Genomic DNA, 19,197 nt, shown 5'->3' with positions numbered 1-19,197 from the left:
ATACACACACACACACACACACACACACACACACACACACACACACACACTATACATATATAGTATTTTAAAATGTATAAATATCAGTGTACCAGATATATGGTTTGATTATATATACATATGTACATACATACACGCATACACACACACACACACATACATACATACATACAGAAATCCACAGCACTCGCCATTCCTAGGAATGGGGAGCACTCCTGCACTCGCCATTCCCTGGTTAAGATGCAGTGGCCTGTGACCACATTGCTTATATAAATAAAAAACAGAGAACTCAGCACTCACCATAGTAAACTGACTCACCTTAATACAAAAATAATGGTGTTTTGGTTCATGGATTGATCAATGCATATTTTCAGTTTGACTCTGATGTGATAGCAGTTGCCAGGTTCTCAAAAATCTGGGTGATAGAGTAGGACTTGCAGTGAGATCGGGTCCCTTGACGTCGGGCTGCAAGCTTAAATGCATTGATCAATCCATAAACCAAAACACCATTATTTATGTATTAAGGTGAGTCAATTTACTGTGTTGAGTGCTGAGCTGTTTTTTATTTATATAAGCAATGTGGTAACAGGCCATTGCAATCCAACCTGGGGGTGGTGAGTGCAGGTGTGCACACCATTTCTAGGAATGATGAGTGCGTTCGATTTCTGTGTTTTGTATATTCGGGTTCATTTTTAATGAATCTTTTTGTGATTACAGCTTTCTCATGCACCCCTGTGAAAGCTCATTTACTTTAAACCTGTGTCAGCTGCTTCCTTAGTGGTAATTCAGGAGTTGTGTTGGTGACTTGCTCACCTTAAAAGCCATGAGTTAGTTGGCAGGTGAGCTTAAACCTGGAAGCATATTTTCAGTTTAACTTTGATGTGATAGCAGTTGCCAGGTTCTCAAAAATCTGAGTGATAAACTAGGACTTGCATTGAAATGGGGTCCCTTGACGTCGGGCTGCAAGCTTAAATGCTTGCAACAATCCATGAACCAAAACCCCATTATTTATGTATTAAGGTGAGTAAGTTTACTATGGTAAGTGAAGAGTACTCTGTTCAGGACTGGTAAGTAAGTGTGTGTGTTGTGCAGTACTGCTTGCATGTGAGGGGCGATTGCGCAATAAGATGCGTACAGTATTAGAAGTGCAGACGGTCTGTCTGCAGCATCGGGATGTGTGGAAGTGCAGGCAGATTTTACAAAACATGTTTTCCCTCCCGCGAAACATTTGTTACAACTTTTATTTTTATTGAATACCACAGCTATTGGGAGTGTGCATACCCGCAGTTATCGAAAATCAGAGGCCAGGTCCACAAATTTATTTACACTTAATTGAATATGCCTTTTAATCTCAATTTAGTACTCTGCACTTTATAATTTAGGCCAAGGATGTCCTGATGCATTGACCATTAATTGACTAACAAGGAGGAAGGCTGGTGTGGTTAGAGGCTCATGCTTCTGCTTCTGCCAGACCAGGATTATACATAAAGAAAATTTTACTTTTTTTTTTTTTTACATATTCACGTGTTTCCTACCAGGACTCTACCTATGAACATATATAACAGCAGCCATACAAAAGTAATCTGACAAATAAGAGGCTTTACAGTCTTGTAAGATTAACATGATTTCCAAAATGTTATTACCAGTTTCATTATTTTTACTTAGTGGAGTGAATGTTTACCTTCTGTATCAGTAGCGCTGCTGATCACATTGTTCAATTTGTCTTTCAGACTTGTATGTGTTGCTGTACTCTTTCCTGCCCCCTCATAGCGGCCAGTACCAAGTGAGATCACACACTGCAGAGGCACATCTGGCCATAAACTCTTACATTCATGAAGAGCCAATGCACATGGGTTATTAATAAGCAAACCTCCGTCCTGTAACAAAATAATTAGAAGATATTTCAGAAACAAAAGTTTTCCTCAAGTTTGCTTCAATATCAAAGGGAAAACAAAAAAATTATGTAAGGCAATTAAGAAACAGGATAAAAACCTGACATTAATCAGTTACTTATGTGTACCATCGACAAGGAGAAAACTCATTAGGAAGGCTACTGAGAGGCCTACGGCAATATTTAAGGAAGTGCAGGATTTGCTGGCAGGGGTGTGGTATGGCTGACCGGCGGGTCAGCATACCGACGCCGGGATCCCGGCAGCATACTGGCGCCAGGATCCTGGCAGGGAGGGACAAGTGCAGCAAGCCCCTTGCGGGCTCGCCATGCTGCAGGCTCGGTGGCGACCTGCAGTCGTTTTGGGTTCTATTCCCACTCTAAGGGTGTCGTTTCTATTTCCACGAGTGGAAATAGTCCCTGTTGGTCGTCACGCCGACCATCGGGTTAGTGAGGGGGCGAGATGTTGGTGGAGGTCATGTGACCATCGGCCTCCCGACCGCCGGTCACATGAATACCACCCGCTGACAGGAACTGGTCACTACCAGAATGTGACAACTATCTCCCATATTCTGCACATCTGGGCTATGGGTTAGGGTGGCAAGCCAGAAGCCATTTACTCCCCAAACTAGCACTCAAGACAGTTTACAGTTTGCAAAAAAAGACATTCAATGACCCTAGACCATGTGAGAAAATGCTTTATTGTCTGAGCAGACCAAGACTGGACTTTGTGGCCATAATTCTAAAATATATGATATGCATCATGCTAAGGACTCAAAACACACTCAAGACAACCACAGAATGGCTTCAGATGAGGAGGATCAAATCCTTGGAAAGCCCCACTCAGAGTGCAGACCTCAATGCCACTGAAAGCATGTGGAATGACCTAAAGAGGGCTGTGCACAGAAGAGCCTCTCCTAATTTGTTTGGCCTTGCAGGGAAGAGTGGGATATAATTCCAAAATCCAATTGCAAAGCTAATAGACACTTATTCATAAAGACTTACTCTACTGCTACAATAAAAGTGAAAGATGCACATGTTGGCAACAAAGGTATTATAGGTTTTGTATTTTAAACATTGCCTTCCAAATGGTCTGATATGATTTAATGCTAAATTATTATATTGTTGTTCTAGAGTGTGACTGAGTATATGCTGAGGTTTATTACTGAGAATTGTACACATGGTGACAGGATGTGTGTAATTAAATGAGGCTATCTAAAAATACTGTATGTAAATAGTGGGTGTATAATAACATTTAATACAAGTTATTTCTTATAATGCTTAATAATAATAATAATAATAATAATAATAATAATAATAATAATAGTAGTAATAATAATAATCTTATCTCTCCCCAATAGCCTCTATGGTTTGTCTTTATTAAAGTATAACTGTGCTCCAAACCATTTGCTACTGGCTGTGCTGTGAGAGAGCAGGTGTGAGTGCAGGACTTACTGCTCTGCCTAAGACCATATGATTGATCTTCAAGGCTTTCACCACCTCAATATCAGGTATTAGTGAATGCACACTATAGCACTCTTCTATACATCACTTATACTCCTTGGTAGAGGCGAGCCAGAAGTCTTATACTTATCCCTGCCCTCTCCCATTGTCGCCAGAGCTGAATAGGGTAGATGGGTAAAGAGCTAGACAGGAAATTGTTTAATATTAATGACCTTTAAAAGTTATGGGGGAGGAATACAATTAGGTTTTCATATGAGTTATACTTTAAGACAAACAAAAAACTGTTCTGATGTTCATGGCCCTTCGATACTCTCATCAAAGCAATAGGCTTGTATCAGAGAAGTACACTAATGCCGCTGCAAGTGTGATTTTCTCCGCAACGTAACTGCAGATATCAGCAAGTGAAGCTGCACCCAGAAATGAACAGAGACTCTCACCGGAGCTACTGCAACTCATTCACAATTGCCTACACATACGCAGCCTATACGCAAGAAAAAGGAACATTGGGCTGAAGGGTAGACCAATGGCTACGCAGACTGGACCCGGCAGTAGTCACACAGGCATCATGTTTTTGTATGTTAAGGCATGCAGCTGACATCAGATACACGCCCCCAAAACAGACATGACACGCCTGTGTTTTTACAACCATTCCCCGCAAACACCATGTTAACACCCCCAAACCGTCACTTCCTGTCAATCACTTGGCGAAGGAGTCCTCATGGCGCATGCACAATGCGAACGCAGCACATGCACAGTCTGCAGATAATCGCTCAGTTACGTGGACAATCGGCTTTGCGTACTTCTCTGAATCAGGCCCAATGTCCAGTAACAAAAAGTAATTGCCCACTAAGTGGCATCTGTGACATTTTTGTATATGGAGAGGTCAATGAAAACTGGTTTGATTTTGTGTGAATATGAATCATCTTGAGACAATGTAACAATACATTTCATAGTGTCATGTTTTACACACCAGAACACTATTATAAATGTACCTATGTGTCTGTAACAGAAGCCGTGATACGCAATAAGGCATGGCAACATACAAACGATAAAGAGCATAACATTTAAAAATTCACCGCTATTTTTACATTCAATTGTGAAATTCAATTATAGTTCATTTCAAAATACTGTATATAATACAAGTATCTATAATACATTTCTACTTAACCAGATTTTTCCCTCTCGTATACTGCATTAAATTATTTAAAATGAAGGTCTGAATTAATTGGTGATATTTTATACTATCTTTAATTCCTCTGTGTCTATGAGAATATGTAATCCTTGAACATGACACCATTTCATATTTTAAAGAACATCCCCCCCTTTCAAGCAGACCAGGTTTGTTGTTTTGATTTCTTTTGAAGAAAACCTTGAGAGAGGCTCATACATTATTTAGCACCGTTTCACAGAGCTGGATCTCACATTACTACTGTTGTGATAGGTACACAAGGGATGGTACATTGGTGAGCAAAAAAAGAAAGATTCTTAGCAAGTTTCTATAGATACCAGGAAACCATAGAGACTTACACAATTAGTTTATTACTAATGATTTCATTAAAGTAGAACATCTACATGTATGTGACAAATCCTTGTTATATCCATGTATATTGAATGTTTCTAACCTCATGTGCTAGATATACAGGTACTAAAAGGGACAGGCACATTGTGTAAATGAATGTAGAATTAGTCACAGCAATAAATTGAATCACAATTATAATCTTTCATCAATAAACCAGTCAGAAATCATGAAGCCAAAAGATGTCCAGTAGCTTCTCTATATTAAAATAGAATAACCACTCCATTTGGACACATTTATTTTCTCATATGGGAGAGAAACTAATGTATAGCATAATTTATAGTTATGCTCGCACATATTTTGATATGGAACATAACAGATAATCAATAATTGTAGGACGACAACTACAATGGCTTATTGTATATTCTCCCCGTACTTGCATGGGTTTCCTCAGGGCACTCCGGTTTCCTCCCACACTCCAAAAATATACTGGTAGGTTAATTGGATCTCAACAAAAATTAACCCTAGCGTGAATGTGTGTGCGTGTACATGTGGCAGGGAATATACACTGCTCAAAAAAATAAAGGGAACACTAAAATAACACATCCTAGATCTCAATGAATGAAATATTCTTATTAAATACTTTGTTCTTTACATAGTTGAATGTGCCGACAACAAAATCACACAAAAATTATCAATGGAAATCAAATTTATTAACCCATGGAGGTCTGGAAAAACACACTACAGGCTAATCCAACTTTGATGTAATGTCCTTAAAACAAGTAAAAATGAGGCTCAGTAGTGTGTGTGGCCTCCACGTGCCTGTATGACCTCCCTACAATGCCTGGGCATGCTCCTGATGAGGTGGCAGATGGTCTCCTGAGGGATCTCCTCCTAGACCTGGACTAAAGCATCTGCCACCTCCTGGACAGTCTGTGGTGCAACGTGGCGTTGGTGGATGGGCGAGACATGATGTCCCAGATGTGCTCAATTGGATTCAGGTCTGGGGAACGGGCGGGCCAGTCCATAGCATCAATGCCTTCGTCTTGCAGGAACTGCTGACACACTCCAGCCACATGAGGTCTAGCATTGTCTTGCATTAGGAGGAACCCAGGGCCAACCGCTCCAGCATATGGTCTCACAAGTGGTCTGAGAATCTCATCTCAGTACCTAATGGCAGTCAGGCTACCTCTAGCGAGCACATGGAGGGCTGTGTGGCCCCCCAAAGAAATGCCACCCCACACCATTACTGACCCACTGCCTAACCGGTCATGCTGGAGGATGTTGCAGGCAGCAGAACATTCTCCTTGGCGTCTCCAGAATCTGTCACATCTGTCACATGTGCTCAGTGAGAACCTGCTTTCATCTGTGAAGAGCACAGGGCGCCAGTGGCGAATTTGCCAACCTTGGTGCTCGCTGGCAAATGTCAAACGTCCTGCACGGTGTTGGGCTGTAAGCACAACCCCCACCTGTGGACATCGGGCCCTCATACCACCGTCATGGAGTCTGTTTCTGATCGTTTGAGTAGACACATGCACATTTGTGGCTTGCTGGAGGTCATTTTGCAGGGCTTGGCAGTGCTCCTCCTGTTCCTCCTTGCACAAAGGCGGAGGTAGCGGTCCTGCTGCTGGGTTGTTGCCCTCCTACAGCCTCCTCCACGTCTCCTGATGTACTGGCCTGTCTGCTGGTAGCGCCTCCATGCTCTGGACACTACGCTGACAGACACAGCAAACCTTCTTGCCACAGCTCGCATTGATGTGCCATCCTGGATGAGCTGCACTACCTGAGCCACTTGTGTGGGTTGTAGGGAGGTCATACAGGCACGTGGAGGCCACACACACTGCTGAGCCTTATTTTGACTTGTTTTAAGGACATTACATCAAAGTTGGATCAGCCTGTAGTGTGTTTTCCCACTTTAATTTTGAGTGGGACTCCAAATCCAGACCTCCATGGGTTAATAAATTTGATTTCCATTGATAATTTTTGTGTGATTTTGTTGTCAGCACATTCAACTATGTAAAGAACAAAGTATTTAATAAGAATATTTCATTCATTCAGATCTAGGATGTGTTATTTTAGTGCTCCCTTTATTTTTTTGAGCAGTGTAGATTGTAAGCTCCACTGGGGCAGGGACTGATGTGAATGGGCAAATATTTTCTGGAAAGTGCTACGGAATGTGTGTGCGCTATATAAATAACTGGTAATAATAATAATAATTTACATATGTCCAGAGAAATGTCAAAATACAGTATCTCTTTCAATCAATAGCACCTTTGTAAATGACAGGGAAATAACCCTAACAGGAATTAAAGAACGTCTGCCGGGGCTACTACATAAACATACCTTCCAGCATTGTCATTTTACAAAACGAGGATGGAAAAAAAAGTCCTAATAGTGCTGGATTGCAGGGCTAATTGGATAGCTCCCAGGGTATCAATTATCCGCAGTAATTTACTGCGGCTAATTGAATTTCCGACCCCCTATGTGCTTTCTCCCAGGAGTGTGCCCGTGTCAGCGTTAGCCACCAGTGATAAGACTGGGGCATTCATTTGTGGCCCATTCTTCTAAACTGGGGGCAATAATATGTGCCATAATCAAGTAAATTGGAGGCATAATCATGTGAATTTTGTGGTGCACCAAATTGTGACATACTTATGTGAACAGGGGCAGTAATGCGTGGCACAATCATGTGAAATTGGAAAACAAATGTACGGGGGGCATTAATGTGTGGCATGAACAATGATAATTTTGGTTTATTTAAGAGAAGAGATGTCCACTCTATGAGCTCCATTTAGAAAACCATCTGAAATGAATGTAGTACCACAGCATTGGTACTACACAGCAGGAAGCATAAGGTTCCCCCTCACCTTGAGCCAATCAGAGGCGGGCAGTGTTGGAAACTTCTTGTAATTAATTGGCTAATCAATAAGGGAGTCCCAAGGATCTTCTGCTTTAACAATTTAATGGCAGGCAACTCTGGAAATTTTGTTTGTGTTTATTGTATTTTCTTCTATTTGGGTTTATTGGGAACCTTGCCCATTATACTGGGGATACTTCAAGGATTCCAATCTTTTTCATTACGCCAGATCTTAGAGCCCAAGTACTTTTAGTGAAGGAGTGAGGAGCTGGCAGTCTCCATAGTGAATGCCTGGCTGAATTTTGAGGACTGGATGGAGAGGTTGTGAGTTCAGCCTATTTGCTACAAAGTTACATACACCTCCTACGCTCATTCATCTCAGTGAATTTCAAGCAAGATGGAAGTACACAATTTATTAGATGTACACAAAAGATAAGATCTAGAAAGGTTTGTGTCATACATTTTGATTAGGCCTTAGTATTAAACGTACCAAATTTACAACGGTCAACCAGTAAGCAACACTCTGAACTGGCCAACCTTTCACATCGCTAGTTACAACTCTTTCAAAATTGTTTAGACATCTTAATAAAATGTACTGTTCTCCCAATTTCTGTTAACTATAGAGTAGAAAAAACTTGCATAGTTGTCATACTTTCTTTGCCCATTACACAGTACTTGCTAGTTATCTGCTTAAACAATTCGTCCTTGTTAAAAAGGACATTTTGCCATTGCCTATGTAGAACTAAGAAAGCACAAGACTGTTTATCCACAAACTATAATGATACAATTGAATTCAATAAAATGAGCAGCAAAACGCAGTGTACACTGAGAGATATATGACTTGGCAGAGGCAGCTGTAATATTTGAGAGCACAGTCTTCGGAATCCATAGTAACCATTGCACATCAGTGCTTGGAAAGACATGCTTTGCATTGCTAGTTACTCTCACAGTTCAGCTCCATTGTTAATAAGAAAATGTAAGAAACCAAATTCCTGGCAATACTTACAAATGTAACAGTAAGCAGTTCTGCAATGCGCGACTATTTTATTTATTTTGCTTACTGCTCAGGTTCAAATTAACTTTTATAAAATGGTTTAAAGGAAAAAGAGCAAAATCTCAATGTAGGAGAACCTTCCTTTTATTTTTTAAAAAGCTACAAAAGCATGACTGTATTAAGAACTTAACTTCAGGGTTTCCCCTAGTCCAGTGGTTCTCAAACGTGTGTGCCTAGTCACCCTGGGGTGCCTCAGGGCACTTGCAGGGGTGCTTTGGATTGGTGTTCCACGACCAATTAAAATTATTTATAGTCCATGTAACAGGCAAAGCCAGTGCTGGTGGCTGCCAATCATAAAATATGTGGACAAACAAGCAATACTTGTCCTTCATTACACAACTGAACCTAAGGATGAAATGTAAACACAGTTTACTTAAATGTAATATTTCTTTCTAAATTTCTCAATAAGAAACTTTTGGCCTACGGGTGCCATGAAAACATCTCTGATACTTTAGGGCACCGTGACTCAAAAAAAGTTTGGGAACCACTGCCCTAGTGAGAACCATTTTTTTAATCAACTAAATTTGTTTTCTACTCAACACTGTACAGAAAGTCAAAACAATGGTATATTATAAGGCAATGTGATTACACATAACACAATAATGTAAGAACTGTTGTTTATGTTGGATTACTTATGTGAACCTTTACATTTAGTTATACAGTAGATGACACATCCTATAGAATAAATTATTTCAACCAAACTTTTCCTATACAGATTTGTCCTCATAATGTACTGTACATCTAGCCTCAATACGCCGCACAGCGCAAGATGCCTGGCGAAAGTGATCTGCCAGGTCCCGTACAACTCTGCTAATGTTTGGCATTTTTTTTTACTGAAAATGCATCTAAGTCTTGCCTAAACTTCTTTATGTCCTCCAGCAGTCCCCTATATATATTGGCTTAAAAATATTCAGACAGATTGACAGTTTGCTATCTTCCTTGATCTGGGCCAGTAGGAGAGCGCTGTTGAGGCTTGACATCTTGTCCATACCAAGAGTGCTGGGAGGCCTAGCTCTCCCTATCTTTAGATTTTATTATTACGCTGCGCAGTTGGCACATATATGGGAATGGGTGACTGATTCTGATACCCTCACTATACACTCACAAATGCTTCTACAGGAGTATCCTGACGGCTCTCCATTGCAGATGCTTCTCTGTGGGAACCCTAAATTGTCCAAGATCCCTATAATAAAACAGGCCATTCTTGTATGGAAACAGGTACATGTTATCTTATTGGGCCAAGGTATAGACCCAGATACACCACTGGACAATGCCCTCTGTTTCCCAGAATTGACCTCGCTGCAACCTGGGGCGGTGTGGGGAAGGTGGGGTGTGACATCCTTGGGACACTTGTATAACGACGATATACTGAAATCCTTCCTGCAACTCCAACAGGAATACAATATACCCTCTTCTCATTTCTACCGCTACCTGAAATTGAGACATGCGATTAACGCACAGTTTCCCGATACCCCTCCAATGATTATTGACTCCCCAGTCAAGTCTCTCCTACAGACCCTAGGGAATGGACATCTGGTATCCAATATTTATACAAGTGTACTTAAGTCTCACTATTCTGACCCGTTATCCCTTCTTAGGAATAAGTGGGAATCTGACCTGGGCTCCATCTCTGATGATATATGGGAGGGTGCTCTATGTTCTCCACTAGTGTTCACTCTAGGCTGTTTTAGCAGGGTGCCGCACCCTGCCATATTTTATTAAGGCAAAACCCACACTGTCCTTTCTGCGGCGCCCTGCTAAACAGCCTGCCCGCTTCCTGCCCTCCCAGCGTGTATAGATGCTGTGCGCATGAGCACAGCATCCATTCACGCTACAGGACAGCGCTTGGGGAAGCCCAGCACCTCCGTAGGTGCTAGGCACACCCCCCTTTTGTGACGCCGCTGGCTGCCCATGCCCCCTTTTGTGCCGCCGCCGGCCGCCTACAACCCCTTTTGTGATGCTGCCGGCTGCCTACGCCCCCTTTTGTGATGCCGCCGGCCAACCACGCCCCCTTTTGTGACGCCGCCAGCCGCCCACGCCTTTTGTGACGCCGCCAGCCGCACACGCCCCCTTTAGTGACGCCGCCACCCGCCCAATCCCCTTAAGTGACGCCGTCAGACGCGTGCAGATGTTCCCCCACAGACCGGTGCCCTGCCCTCAAAAATTTCTGGTGGGAACACTACTCCACGATTATCTACTACCACCACTAGATATCAACAAATCCAACTGTTTATTATACATAGAGTATATATGACACCAGTGCGATTGTGCCGTATAGGGGGTACTCACTGCACCAGATGTCCTAAGTGTGGCAGTCTGGATGCAGATTTCTGGCACATTCTCTGGCTTTTCCCCAAGATTGCTGTATTCTGGTCTGGTGTTAACGCCCTGGTGTCAACTGGAATTCCATCATCTGTATGCTTCACGATGACGTGTGCTATCAGCTATGGAGGAGGATGCCCTGGACCCCCTGCCAGACGATATGTAATTAATCTCTGTGGCCTGGCCAAGGTGTGTATCGCCAGACTCTGGCTGGCCAAAGATACGCCCACAGTACGGTCCTGGGTTTCGCTTGTTAATGATATAGCCTCTCACGAGAAATATGTATACTTAGCCAGGAAAGCAAGGAAAAAATATCAAGACCTGTGGGGTAGATGGCTTGAACTGGAGCGTCTGAGCACTTGCCACTGTGTACGCCATATCTATGTGTGTGGAGGATTAGACATGTGCCAGGGGGTTAGTGTGGGATTGTGAAATTAGATTTGCACCGGGAGAGTTGCCTCTCCTTCCTCTATGATGTTTTTATGGCGCCTGCGACCAGCCTCTCCTCTGCCCGTACTTGTTGATGTGTGACTTGTTGCATAACTAAGTCTCGTTGCCATAGGCGATTCTGTATACTGTACCTGAACATTCTATGTTGACTTGTGACATTATTTTTAATTGATAGATTTATGTCTCGGAAATTAAGCCTGCACCTCTTTACTGTTGTAAGTGGATGTTATTAGAGTTGGGAATCTGCGCATTCCCTAGTTTAGGAAATGTTTTTGGTTTAGTGTTCTGTCTCTTTGTTTTATTGAAAAACAGAAAATCAATAAATATTATTGAATTTAAAAAAAGAAAAAGAAAGAAAATGCATCTAAGTCACAATGCAATGCGGCTATAACGCACAAGGAGACTCTGCTGATTCATTTGATATATGACCGTTGTATTGTGTGTAACGGAGTCTGTATACGGAGCAGAACAACTTGTATTGGAAAAAAGCTGCAGCTGCAACATTGTAGCACTTCCTATACCTATTCAGAGACTCAGTCGCACACAGATATACAAGTGTCATATATAAATATAATTTTCTGCAAAAAAAGACGCACGACGCAAGAAGATTCTCATGTGACCTCGCATGAAATAGGGGCTGCTTGGTGTCACTCCAGCATAGATGTATGAGGACAGATCCGTACTTGTTGATTAATAACAATCTTTCTGTATGTGAACAGAATTTTCCCGACATCTCTATATCAGATGATCTGATCATGAGCCCTACTACTTAGGTACACTGTCTTGCTCTCATGTTGGTCTCAGAACTGCCCTTTATTCCCCCACAATCCTAATCCAAACCGAGAAACACAACCATCTAAGAATCATTTCCAGAATATATAAACATATCACACAAGACACTACAAAAAATTTAATTTATGACCTCATTACATGCTAAATTGATTATTAGTGGTGATTCAATTGTTTTACATTGTACCAGATGGAGCAATTCAATTGTTTTTGGGCGCCCATTAATTATCGTGCTTGTTGCACCTAAAAATACTGGGATTAGACACACACCTCAGAAGATTTAGCAAAATATACGTTATGGTAAGAACTTACCGATGATAGCGGTATTTATCCTAAGTCCACAGGTTCCACAGGATAACAATGGGATATGATGGAGCGACAACGGATTGGCACCAAACGATCAAAAGCTTTCAGTCCTCCCAGGATGCAACGGGCCCGTCCATATATCCCCGCCCACTGGCTCAGGCAAATCAGTTGTATTCCAAAGCACTAGGCAGGAGCATCATGTAGAGCCCTAATCAGGCGAGAAGAACACACATGCACACCCTTCCGTACAAGAAGGAAAAGGTTAGTGAGTAGAAGGAACCTCAAATCAGGTGCGTCAGGGTGGGATCCCTGTGGAACCTGTGGACTTAGGAGAAATACCGTTATCAACGGTAAGTTCTTACCATAACGTATATTTCTCCGGCAGGGTCCACAGGTTATCCACAGGATAACAATGGGATTTCCCAAAGCAATTTAGTGGTGGGGACGATCCTGATTGGACAGGAGAACCTTACGTCCGAATTCAGCGTCATGAGAGGCAAAAGTATCCAAGGCATAATGTCTAATGAATGTGTTAATGGAAGACCATGTGGCTGCCTTACATATCTGTTCTGCTGAAGCATGATGTCGTGCTGCCAGAACAGGGAGATCAGCTTGAGAGTATGCTTTTGAAATAGTCATTCGAAGCCATCTTGCCAGCGTCTGTTTAGTAGCAGGCCATCCTCTTTTGTGAAATCCATAGAGAATGAAGAGAGAATCTGTCTTTCTGATGGCACTGGTACGATCCACGTAGATCCTTAATGCCCGGACTACGTCCAGCAACGCATCTCCCGCAGAAAGTCCCGATCCCTTAAAAGCCGGGACTAAAATTTCTTCATTAAGGTAGAATTTAGACAACACCTTAGGAAGATACCCAGACCTAGTTTTAAGAACTGCTTTATCTGGATTAAAAAAAAAAATCAGAAAAGGGGAACGACATGACAGCGCTCCTAAATCTGACACTCTTCTAGCTGATGCCATAGTCAGTAGAAAGAGAACTTTAGCTGTCAACCATTTAAGAGCCACTTTATTAAGTGGTTCAAACGGAGCAACTTGCAGAGCTTTGAGGACTAGACTTAAGTCCCAAGATGCTGTAGGAGGAACAAAAGGAGGATGAATGCGCAACATTTCCTGGAAAAAAGTACGTACATCCTGTAAATTGGCAATTTTCTTTTGGAACCATACAGTCAATGCTGATACTTGAACTCTCAAGGAAGCCACCTCCAAACATTTATCCATTCCTGCCTGAAGGAAAGCCAAGACCCTGGAAACTCTGAAGGATTTCGGGTCCATACTTCTCACTGCATCAATGAATATAGGCTTGCCATATTCTGTGATAAATACGAGCTGAGGAGGGTTTCCTTGCTCTGAGCATTGTTTGAATTACCGGTTGTGAGAATCCTCTTGACTTCAGGACAGAGGTTTCAAGAGCCACGCCATCAAAGACAGTCCACCCAGATGTCTGTGATAACAAGGACCCTGCATTAGTAGATCTGGACGTTGAGGGAGCAGAAGTGGAGCATCCATCGACATTCTCTGCAGATCTGTGTACCAATGCCTTTTGGGCCAACCCGGAGCTATTAGAATAACGGCACCATTTGCTTGCTTTATTTTCCTCAGCACCCTGGGTAACAGGGTGATCGGGGGAAACAGATACGCCAGATGAAAGTCCCATTTCACTGACAAGGCGTCCACAAAGTTCGCTTTGGTATCTTTTGTTCTTGACCCGTATGCGGGCACTTTGTTGTTCAGACGGGACGCCATAAGATCTCTCTCTGGCAATCCCCACTTGTCTACTAGAGTCTGAAAGACCTCCGGGTGTAGCGCCCATTCGCTTGTCTGAATGGCGTGTCGACTGAGAACGTCTGCTTCCCAGTTTAGAACTCCCGGAACGAATACTGCGGACAAGGCTGGGAGATGGAGTTCTGCCCACTTTAGACTGTGACTTACCTCCTTCATTGCTGTTTGACTGCGGGTTCCTCCCTGATGGTTGAGGTACGCTACTGCCGTTGCATTGTCCGAGCGGATCTGGACTGGTTTTCCTTGAAGAGTGTCCTTTGTCTGAATCAGTGCCATGTATATGGCCCGAAGTTCTAACAGGTTTATGGGCAGGCAAACTTTCTTCTGTGGTCCATTGTCCCTGGAACCATAATTTTCCGGACACTGCTTCCCAGCCCTGAAGACTGGCATCTGTTGTCAGGATCTCCCAATCTGATATCCAAAAGGGTCTCCCCTTGTCTAGATGGGATGTCTGTAGCCACCAGGCTAATGACTTTCTTATCTTTACTGGAAGTACCATCGTCTGTTTCTTTATTGTCTGATGTACTTCATTCCACCTGGCCAGAATCAGATGCTGCAGAGGCCTTGAGTGGAATTGCGCATACTCCATCATGTCGAATGTTGACACCATCAAACCCATCACTCGCATTGCTGCGTGAATTGATACTGTTTGACTGTGTAACAACTCCTGAATCTTTGACTGTACCTTGGATATCTTGTTCCGAGGTAAAACTTTCTGCAGACTTGAATCCAGTACAGCCCCCAAGTGAGTCATACGTTGTGACGGAACCAGAGACAACTTTGCCCAATTTATGAACCAGCCATGCCTCTGCAGACATGTTATTGTCTGTTGGAGATAGCACAGGAGCAATTCCTGTGATTGTGCCAGGATTAAAAGGTCATCGAGGTATGGAAAAATTCTTGTATCCTGCTCGCGGAGATAAGCTGCCATCACCACCATGATCTTGGTAAAAACTCTGGGGGCTGTGGCTAGCTAAAAATGCTGCTGGAGGATGGCGAACCTGAGATAACACTGATGGGACAGTGCTATAGGAACATGTAGGTATGCATCCTGAATATCCAGGGATACCATATAATCCCCTGGTTCCAAGGCCAAAACTATGGAGCGTAACATCTCCATGTGAAACCGTGGTACCCAAATGTATTTGTTTAGCATTTTGAGATTTAGAATGGGTCAAAAAGACCCATTTGGCTTCTGAACCAAAAACAGGTTGGAGTAAAAACCCTGTCTCTGTTGTGCAGGGGGTACTGGAATGACTACTCCTGACTGAAGCAATTTCTGAACTGCTTCTTGCAAGGCCCTTGCCTTCGCCTCCACCTGAGACGGGCTGGTGCAGAAGGACCTTCAAGGAGGATGATTCTTGAAGGGGAAAACATAACCTAGAGATACCGCTTCTTGCACCCAGGCATCTGTTGTAAACTGCTGCCAAATCTGTGCAAACTGAAGAAGTCGGCCCCCTACCCTGATGGCTAATCTTCTGGTTTGGAAGCTGGCCCTCTGGTAGCCCAATGCTTCTTTGACTTACCAAACTTATTGTATTGGGGCTGCTTAGGATGACTTTTTCCCTTCGCTTTTCCTTGCGACTGAAAGGGCCGAAAAACTGGACCCTTAGGTTTAGGATTATATGTGGAAGGAAACTTGACCTTCTTGGAGTCTGCTTCTGACTCCAGAATATCTGTCAATTCTTAACCAAAAAGAATATTTCCAGCAAAAGGCAAAGATTCCAAAACCTTTTTGGATTCTGAATCAGCTTTCCACGTACGTAACCAAAGTGCTCTGCGAGCAGCTATTGTTGAAGCTGATGCCCTAGAAGCAATAGTACCCATGTCTATTGCCGCTTCTTCCAAAAATACTGCAGCCTGTTTAATATGAGCTATATAGGATTTTTGTTCTCTAGAAGCTGAGAAACCATCCTCTTACAGTGCATCAGCCTAGGCAGCCACTGCCTTTGCCATCCACGCTAAAGCCATGGCTGGCCTTATGACTGTCCCAGATAGAGAAAATAAGATTTTACTCACCGGTAAATCTATTTCTCGTAGTCCGTAGTGGATGCTGGGGACTCCGTAAGGACCATGGGGAATAGACGGGCTCCGCAGGAGACTGGGCACTCTAAAGAAAGATTTAGTACTACCTGGTGTGCTCTGGCTCCTCCCTCTATGCCCCTCCTCCAGACCTCAGGAGGAAACTGTGCCCGGAAGAGCTGACATTACAAGGAAAGGATTTTGGAATCCAGGGTAAGACTCATACCAGCCACACCAATCACACCGTATAACTCGTGATAAACTTACCCAGTTAACAGTATGAACAACAAACAAGCATCACTCAACTGATGCCACATAACATAACCCTTTAGTAAGCAATAACAATATACACGTATTGCAGAAAGTTCGCACTTGGGACGGGCGCCCAGCATCCACTACGGACTACGAGAAATAGATTTACCGGTGAGTAAAATCTTATTTTCTCTAACGTCCTAGTGGATGCTGGGGACTCCGTAAGGACCATGGGGATTATACCAAAGCTCCCAAACGGGCGGGAGAGTGCGGATGACTCTGCAGCACCGAATGGGCAAACTCAAGGTCCTCCTCAGCCAGGGTATCAAACTTGTAGAACTTTGCAAATGTAGCAGCTCGGCAAAGCTGTAATGCCGAGACCCCTCGGGCAGCCGCCCAAGAAGAGCCCACCTTTCTTGTGGAATGGGCTTTCACTAATTTTGGATGCGGCAATCCAGCCGCAAAATGAGCCTGCTGAATCGTGCCACAGATCCAGCGAGCAATAGTTTGCTTTGAAGCAGGAGCGCCCAGCTTGTTGGATGCATACAGGACAAACAGCGAGTCAGTCTTCCTGACTCCAGCCGTTCTGGTCACATAAATCTTCAAAGCCCGGACTACGTCAAGCAACTTGGAATCCTCCAAGTCACAAGTAGCCGCAGGCACCACAATAGGTTGGTTCAAATGAAAGGATGACACCACCTTTGGCAGAAATTGCGGACGAGTCCGCAATTCTGCCCTATCCATATGGAAAACCAGATAGGGGCTTTTACATGACAAAGCCGCCAATTCTGACACACGCCTAGCCGAAGCTAAGGCCAACAGCATGACCACTTTCCACGTGAGATACTTTAACTCCACGGTCTTAAGTGGCTCACACCAGTGGGATTTCAGGAAACTCAACACCACGTTAAGATCCCAAGGTGCCACTGGTGGCACAAAAGGGGGCTGAATATGCAGCACTCCCTTAACAAACGTCTGAACCTCAGGCAGTGAAGCCAGTTCTTTTTTGAAGAAAATGGATAGGGCCGAAATCTAAACCTTTATGGACCCTAATTGTAGGCCCATAGTCACTCCTGACTGTAGGAAGTGCAGGAATCGACCCAGCTGGAATTCCTCTGTAGGGGCCTTCCTGGCCTCACACCAAGCAACATATTTTCGCCATATACGGTGATAATGCTTTGCTGTCACGTCCTTCCTAGTCTTTATCAGCGTAGGAATAACTTCATCCGGAATGCCTTTTTCCGCTAGGATCCGGCGTTCAACTGCCATGCCATTAAACGCAGCCGCGGTAAGTCTTGGAACAGACAGGGCCCTTGTTGTAACAGGTCCTGTCTGAGAGGCAGTGGCCATGGGTCCTCTGTGAGCATTTCTTGCAATTCCGGGTACCAAGTCCTTCTTGTCCAATCCGGAACAATGAGTATTGTTCTCACTCCTCTTTTTCTTACAATTCTCAGCACCTTTGGTATGAGAGGAAGAGGAGGAAAGACAAGGACCGACTGGAACACCCACGGTGTTACTAGTGCGTCCACAGCTATCGCCTGAGGGTCCCTTGACCTGGCGCAATACCTTTTTAGCTTTTTGTTGAGACGGGACGCCATCATGTCCACCTGTGGCAGTTCCCATCGATTTGCAATCTGCGTGAAGACTTCTTGATGAAGTCCCCACTCTCCCGGGTGGAGGTCGTGCCTGCTGAGGAAGTCTGCTTCCCAGTTGTCCACTCCCGGAATGAACACTGCTGACAGTGCTAGCACGTGATTCTCCGCCCAACGAAGAATCCTGGTGGCTTCTGCCATTGCCACCCTGCTTCTTGTGCCGCCCTGGCGGTTTACATGGGCCACTGCCGTGATATTGTCTGACTGAATCAGCACTGGTTGGTTTCGAAGCAGAGGCTCCGCTTGACTCAGGGCGTTGTATATGGCCCTTAGTTCCAGGATATTGATGTGCAGACAAGTCTCCTGACTTGACCACAGCCCCTGGAAGTTTCTTCCTTGAGTGACTGCCCCCCATCCTCGGAGGCTTGCATCCGTGGTCACCAGGACCCAGTCCTGTATGCCGAACCTGCGGCCCTCGAGGAGGTGAGCACTTTGCAGCCACCACAGAAGAGACACACTGGCCCTGGGTGACAGGGTGATCAGCCGATGCATCTGAAGATGCGATCCGGACCACTTGTCCAACAGATCCCACTGAAAGATCCTCGCTTGGAACCTGCTGAAGGGAATGGCTTCGTATGACGCCACCATCTTTCCCAGGACTCGCGTGCAGTGATGCACCGATACCTGTTTTGGTTTTAGGAGACCTCTGACCAGAGTCACGAGCTCCTGAGCCTTCTCCTCCGGGAGAAACACCTTTTTCTGGTTTGTGTCCAGAATCATGCCCAGGAAGGGCAGACGCGTCGTAGGAATCAGCTGCGACTTTGGAATATTCAGAATCCAGCCGTGCTGTAGCAACACTTCCTGAGAGAGTGCTACGCTGATCAGCAA

General features: G+C 44.0%; 1 protein-coding gene across 2 annotated transcripts in view; it reads right to left on the bottom strand.

Annotated features, from left to right (window-relative positions):
- Positions 1 to 19,197, bottom strand: part of PNPLA8 (patatin like phospholipase domain containing 8) — a 215,319-nt gene that overhangs the window by 10,744 nt on the left and 185,378 nt on the right. For both annotated transcript variants that reach the window (XM_063927296.1, XM_063927297.1), the window contains one exon: positions 1,682 to 1,877. In XM_063927296.1, coding sequence (XP_063783366.1) covers positions 1,682 to 1,877 — 196 coding nt within the window. The remainder of the gene's footprint in view (positions 1 to 1,681; positions 1,878 to 19,197) is intronic.

Source organism: Pseudophryne corroboree, chromosome 6 (assembly GCF_028390025.1).
Source record: "Pseudophryne corroboree isolate aPseCor3 chromosome 6, aPseCor3.hap2, whole genome shotgun sequence".
In the NCBI taxonomy this organism is placed as follows: Eukaryota; Metazoa; Chordata; class Amphibia; order Anura; family Myobatrachidae; genus Pseudophryne; species Pseudophryne corroboree.
Note: the sequence above shows the minus strand (reverse complement) of the source record. Positions and strands in the feature narration are given on the sequence as shown.